General features: G+C 40.1%; 1 protein-coding gene across 3 annotated transcripts in view; it reads right to left on the reverse strand.

Annotated features, from left to right (window-relative positions):
• PDS5B (PDS5 cohesin associated factor B) overlaps positions 1 to 7,326 on the reverse strand; it is a 102,916-nt gene that overhangs the window by 34,019 nt on the left and 61,571 nt on the right. For all 3 annotated transcript variants that reach the window (XM_009290202.2, XM_009290204.2, XM_009290200.2), the window contains exon 22: positions 3,938 to 4,074. In XM_009290202.2, coding sequence (XP_009288477.1) covers positions 3,938 to 4,074 — 137 coding nt within the window. The remainder of the gene's footprint in view (positions 1 to 3,937; positions 4,075 to 7,326) is intronic.

Consider the following 7,326-nt stretch of genomic DNA (forward strand, 5'->3'; position numbering starts at 1 on the left):
TACTGAACAGACAATTTTGCTCTTTCCAAAGCCTACTCTAATTTGGAAGGAGCAGTGTAGGGACACAGTAAGCACTACCAAAAAGAAGATATCCTCATTGCGTTCTCAAAGGGTGAAGAATAAAAGGTCAGGAAGTGTCAGCAAGATACCAGCAAGCTCCACACAGAACTGATGCGCCTGAAACACCATCTCCTCTGCTTCAGGTTTTGAGAGTACTTGTTAGCATAGGCGGTATAGCTCACAGAAACAGGGAAAAGAAGACCTGCCCTCCTTGCAGCTTAGAGCTTTCCCAAAATGCAATACTGGGAATCACAGAATAGTTACAGTTGGAATGTACCTCTGGAGGTCATCTAGCCCAACCCCTCTGCTCAAGCAGGGTCACCTAGAGCAGGCTGCCCAGGACAGTGTCCAGACGGCTTTTTAATATCTTCAAGGATGGAAACTCCACCACCTCTCTGGACAACTGTGCCAGTGCTGAGTCACGATCACAATGAAAAAGTGTTTCCTTGTGTTCAGACAGAACCTCCCGTATTTCAGTTTGTGCCCATTGCCTCTGGTCCTGTCACTGCGCACCATGAAGAGCAGCCTGACTCCATCTTCTTTACACCCTCCGTTCAGTTATTTATACACATTGATGAGATCCCCACTGAGCCTTTTCTTCCCTAGGCTGAACAGTCCCAGCTCTCCCTTTTACCATCTTCGTGGCCCTACGGTGGGCTCATTTCAGTAGCTCCACATCTCTCTTGTGCCGGGGAGCCCAGGTGTTCCATCACCTTCTCAGGGATCGAGGTGAGGCCAACTGGCCTGTAGTTAGCTCTCTGGGTTCTCCTTCCTGTGCTTTTTGAAGATAGGAGAGACATTTGCTTTCCTCCAGTCCGCAGGCACCTCTACCAATCACCACGATCATTTAAAGAGGATCAAGAGTGGCTTCACAATGACATCTGCCAGCTCCCTCAACACTCATGGGTGCATCCCATCAAGGACCACGGGCTTATGCATGTCCAGTTTGCTGAAGTATTCTCTAACCTGATCATCTTCCCCCAAGGGTATGTCTTCCTTGCTCCAGACTTTCCCCTGGTCTCCAGGGTCTGGGATTCCTGAAGGCCAGTCTTGCTAGTAAAGACTGAGGTGAAGAAGGCATTCAGTACCTCAACCTTTTCCATGTCCTGTGTCACCAGGACTCTTGCCTCATTCAGCAGCAGGTGCACATCTTCCTTAGTCTTCCTTTTGTCACCTATTTACTTAAGGAAGCTCTTCTGGTTGCCTTTGTCATTCCTCACTAGATTAAATTCCAGTTGGACTTTGGCTTTCCTAACTGTGTCTCAGATAGTGTTCTCTGTATTCCTGCCAGGTTACCTGTCCCTACTTCCACTTTCTGTATACCTCATAGAATCATAGAATAGTTTGGGTCAGAAGGGACTTCTAAAGGTCATCTAGTCCAACCCCCCTGCAATAAGCAGGGACATCTTCAACTAGATCAGGTTGCTCAGAGCCCCGTCCAACCTGACCTTGAATGTTGCCAGGGATGGGGCATCCACCACCTCTCTGGACAACCTGTGCCAGTGTTTCACCACCCTCAGCGTAAAAAATTTTTTCCGTGTGTTTAGTCTGAATCTACTCTCCTTCAGTTTAAAGCCATTCCCCCTTGTCCTGTCGCAACAGGTCCTGCTACAAAGTCTGCCCCCATCTTTCTTATAAGCCCCCTTTAAGTATTACAGGAGGTGGGCTATGAGAAGGAAACCAGATAATGGGAAAAACGCAGTAATTCATCAGTAACTAGCAGTGCTGGAAGGATGGTGCACTTGTAGTGCTTTAAATCCAGTGCTTGTTGACGTGTAATAATTAGACAACAAATAAAGTAGAGGTGGAAACACATCTTAGGTGGCCACGCGTCTTTTGATGCGGCCCAGGATACGATTGGCCTTCTGGGCTGCAAGTGCACATTGCTGGGTCATGTCCAGCTTTTCATCCACCAGTACCCCCAAGTTCTTCTCTGTAGGGCTAGTCTCGATCCCTCCTTTTGAGTTTTGCCAGGAGCTCCTTGCTCATCCACGCAGGTCTGCTGAAATATTTGCCTGACCTTTTGCTTTGACCACTCTTGAGCTTAGAGAAGATGGTGCTTGAATACTAACTAACTAGCTTTCTTGGGCCCCTCTTCCCTCCAGGGTCTTATCCAATGGGACTCTACTAAGCAGATCCTTGAAGAGGCCCAAGTCCATTCTCATGAAGTCCAGCACCACGATCTTGCTTTTTGCCCTCCTTGCTGCCCTCAGGATTCTGAACTCCACCATCTCATGGTCATTACAGCCAAGGCTGCCTTCAACCTTCATACGCCCAACAAGTCCCTCCTTGTTGGTGAGTATGAGGTCCAGTAGAGCACCTCTCCTCATTGGCTCCTCTATCCCTTGTGTCAGGAAGTTGTCATTGATGGTCACCAGGAAGCACCTGGATTGTTTATATGCTGCTGTGTTGCTCCTCCAGCAGGTATCAGAGTGGTTGAAGTCCCCCATGAGGGCCAAGGCCTGTGAACATGAAGTTGTTTCTAGCTGTTTATAGAAGGCCTCATCCAGTTCCTCTTCCTGGTCAGGGGGCCCACAGCAGACACCCACTACAATGCCACCCATACCAGTCTGCTCTTTAATCCTAATCCATCAACTCTTGGTTGGCTCATCATCCATCCCCAGACAGAGCTCCAAGCTGTGGGGTTGAAGGATTGCCTTTAACACAGAGCAACCTCACATGTCATTGCAGCTTTCTCCCTCCCTTAAAAGTATCCCCAGCCCTCCATTAACTTTAATAATGGAGAACTGACCACATCATTATATACAGTTTCTATTATTATTTATAGTTTTGAGTACAAAAAGAGTGGGGAAATTAAATTTCTAAAACATACATAGTAAGGAATCATCACTCCAAGCATGAAAACACACAAGACCTACAGAACTGATCTATTCAAACTACTGGATAAGCCAACAATATGCTCCAAGCAGCTGTGCTGAAAAGCTAACTTCTTGCTACTTAACTCCCTAGTATCTGCCATGAATAGTCATATTAAAGAATTTAAAACTATGAAACAATTATTTACAAGGAACTTTAAGAAAGACTACACAGTTGCTACAAAGATAACATACTAGACAATTCTCAGGTTTGCAATTTTGCACACACAACATAGGTTCTATCTGCATAATCACTGTATAACATTAAACTCTACCCCAAAATTAAAACCTTTTAACTCCTACTGGCACAATCCACCCATGCCCTTAATGGCTTTTGCAGACATAAATTTTCAATGTTTGGCAAGCAATAGTGCCTGACAACTTGTCACTTCCCCTACCGCAGAGGATTAAGAAGATACCTAGGAAAAACAAGTAAGTTGTCTAACATTCACCTAAAAGGTAAGTTATTTATTGAGACTTAATCCTCTTTACACATTTCCCTCTTCCTTTCACTTTTGAGGCCTCAAGGGATTAAAGTCTGCCTTCAGGCAGAAATGTCTTACGTACTAGCTATTCCCACCTGGTTTACTGCAACATGCTATTATTTTTTATTAGAAAGCCTGCCTATTGGCCTTTGGCATACACAACAATTGGTTGTGTGTTTGAATTACAATTGTGTGGTTAAATTCAAACCAATTTTCAGTAGGGAAGAGGAAGTTACACAGTTTATTCTTGCAATGAGAGTAACGGCTCTTTGAAGAAAGAGATAAAACAAAGAAGATAAAACCATTAAAATACAGCTATATCTACAGCGTTTAAAAAAACTGAGACTCGGCAAACTTATGAAGGAATCCAGCCAAGCTTACCTTAGTTCTTACAAAATAAGATGTATAAATTGTTAAGCAGTCTAACAGAATAGTTTAGGTACTACTTTGACTAAAACTCTCCCGAACTCTTCCCACCACATCACAGACATCAAAATGTTACCATCTGTTACATACCTAATTTTCCCCTGCTCTGTTAAATCTCCATCACTGTGTAGTATTGTTGTTAGCAACCTCAGAGTAGAAGTTCCTGACTTACTGTGGTTGTTCTTCATTCCTAGCAACCATCGAACCATCATCTTGATGGCCTGAATCTGGGGGGGGAAAAAAAAAAGTACATGCAGAAGTCAAATCACACCATAAGCCTCATTTTTTAAGTAATCCTTATCTTAATTTAATCACACAGTATTTTCCCAAGTGCTTTTTACTGCTCTGAACATAAGCCTGTCAAGGCTGCAAAACATCATTTAAATACTTAAAGATAACTAGACGTACTCTCACTAGACAGCAACTTTTCACTGAAAGTCTCAAGCATTTATTACAGCAAATAAAAATCATACATTTAGTTAAAGTTTGAACGGTTTCTTCCACTAAGCAATCACATATTTTGTCCTGTGAAAACACTATCTTAATTGACCTTACATCTACTAAACACTGTGGAATAGGCAAAACAATTTATAAAGAAAATGTTACTGGATCAAAAAGCAGAACACATTTTCATCTTCCTATATTCCTATAATTCCTGGGCTTAAACAATCCCTAAAAATTCTTTATTTATATATGTAGTATGAGTTTAAATTTATTTAAGACATGTAAATTAAAAAACACTCCATAGACATTTTGACTGTTAGAGTATCAACCTGTATTAAGATAACTCATCCTGGAAAAGAATATTTCTTTCATGGCTATTTAAACAAAAGCCTCAAAGCCTGTTACTTCGGATAACTTGTCTTTTGCCAATGGAAACATCAAGTGTTTTGAGGCAAGCTTCTGGAAGTATGCAGAATCCAGCAGCTATCATGAAACACTGAATTTCACACGTTTCTTTAGTGAAAATAAAGCATGAATTTGGAGATTAAGTTTGGTTTAGTATTTGAATCCCTTTGTCCTTTCATTTTTCTTTTATATTCAAGCAGGGACAATAAAAAAAACAGAAAGAAGAGTATCCTCTTATAGCAAAATGAAAATGCTCATCTGAATCAAGTAGACATCCTTGGGGGAAAAAAACCAACAAAACAAAAACCCCAAAACACCAAAAACTCTGAAGTTCAAAACACAAAACCCAAAAGCTTTGAAAAAATTAAGGTACATTGGAAAGGAAGCTAGCACTTTTTGTACACGGTAATATCAAATTTTCTCCTTAATGGAAAAGGCAGTTCTAATAACTTTTATATAAATATTCACAATATCACTGAATGAAGTTCATCATACAGATGATCTATGCCATGTAACAAACTGATCACAATGGTCCCTTCAGATCCAAGTCATAACCAGTACCTGTACCATTAGTGCCTCCCATTTGTTGGGAGGACAGAAACATGCTAGCTCTACTTGGTCTTCAAGTAAATGATGTATTCAGCCAGGGAAAAGCCACATGCTATCTTGTGCCCCCATATCAGCTCCTGAGCAATTTCAATTCTAATCTTTGCTTCTCTCTTCCCCCTCCACAATTCCCTCCCCCCAATTTTACTGTCCAAATCTACCCTAGTCTTCCTTCCATGTCATAATCCCAAAGCCCTTCAGAATTTTCCTCTCACCCCACTAAGTTCCCTGTTTCTTTGCTGGTGTTAATGATGTTGTGAGATGTTGTAATGACATTCCAGCAACCCTTCAGAATTAACTATTCCCATGAAATTAGTACAGGGCATGAGAATTCCCCCAGTCACTGTTTCTGGCTACCTGAAGACTTAAACAAACGTGACAAGTTTGCACTGCCCTCATGTTTTCATTTTTTTCTTTGCAGCGAAATAGGATAACTATCAAAGGATAATTCTAGTTGGAAGGAAAGTCAGGAGGTCTCCAGTCCAATATCCTGCTCAAAGGAAGGTCAGCTATGAAGTCAGACCACGTTGGTCTCAGTTTTAGCCATTGTGGTATTGAAAGCCTCCAAGAATGGATATTGCACAGGCTCTCTTGGCAACCTGCAACCTCTTGCAACCTGTTCCATTGATCTGACTGTTCTCAGTTTTTTTCCTTATATCCAGTTTGAACCTGTTGTTTGAATTTGTGTCCCATGAGCCTACAATTCTCCTCTGAGATTAAAAATTATATACAACATGAAATTACCAAGAAAGTCAAAATACTATGTGGGTCAGAACCATATCAAAGGCCACAAATGACTTCTCTGTACTAGACTTAGCAGTACAACATGAACTACGTGTATTTGAAGTGCAAGCAAAAGTGATAAGACATGATAATTTCTTTGAGATAGTGAATATAACATGACATATCTCTATCACTTCATTTAAGGTTTAGCATCCAAAACTAAGGCTAGCCTATATCAGTCTACATCTGTTAGGCTGGATGAAACTATAATTTTGTCTTCATCAGTCCGTCCCCCTTTCATACTTAAACTTACTAGTTTTAAAGATTCCCATTAGATATATTATACAGTTATGTTACAAAGGGAGCCTTTTAAAAAAGGCTTTTAAAACCAGAGTAAAGAAAAATACACTGTCAGAGAGATTTGTTTATAAAGTAATGGTGTGGCCTGCAGTGTTCATTAAATATAGGCTTCTCAGTGGTAATAAATGCTAATTAAGTTTGCAGATCAATTTTCACAATAACCTGTTTTCACTTGCCAATAAATGGTTCTTACAGCTTTCAGGCTTGGCTTCAACTCTAAGTTGCCTTAAGATTTTCTATAAGCCAATTGATAAGTTTTATCAATGCCAAAATGCACTTCAGAGAGATATTACAGCTTCACAAATCATAAAAAAAAAAAAAAAAGAAAAATAGTTAATATTTACTATTTCAAGTTACATGTATAATCATTGAAGTGAAATCATGTCTGTTTTAAACTAGCAGTTCATGAAATCAAAACAAACATACATTCTTTTAACAGTTTTTGGAGTGTACTGTGTAACTATGGAATTGCACAAATACAAAAGATACCCTTGCTGTAGTCAATGTACCAAGCTGGAAACCAAAGTACTTACTAAACCAGCAGAGAAGGAGGTATTATGCTACAAAGAGTTTAACAACTTCAAGAGAGAAGGCAAAGAACTTCTTAAAACCATCAGAGCAACTTTATTCAAAAGACATTGGAAATTAAATGACTGCTATAATTAACTTAGAAACAGCATGCTACAAAGTACATGCATCTTTCTAATTCTGAAAGAAAATGTGAAAGCATAATCTATCCCTGTTCTGAAGAAAGGGCATTTAAAAACAAATACAGACATAAGATGTATTTTCCACAGTGAAAGTCTATTTCTGATTGAACAAAAAATTGAGTGAGAATACCTTTTACCAAGCCCAGAAATTGTAATAATAAACTTATTCCAAAAAAAGAGCAAGCTTGAGATGACATTTTAAAGTAAAAAACCACCAACAAAACTTCAACC

The sequence above is a fragment of the Aptenodytes forsteri genome, unplaced genomic scaffold (genome assembly GCF_000699145.1).
Source record: "Aptenodytes forsteri isolate BGI_AS27 unplaced genomic scaffold, ASM69914v1 Scaffold155, whole genome shotgun sequence".
Classification (NCBI taxonomy): domain Eukaryota; kingdom Metazoa; phylum Chordata; class Aves; order Sphenisciformes; family Spheniscidae; genus Aptenodytes; species Aptenodytes forsteri.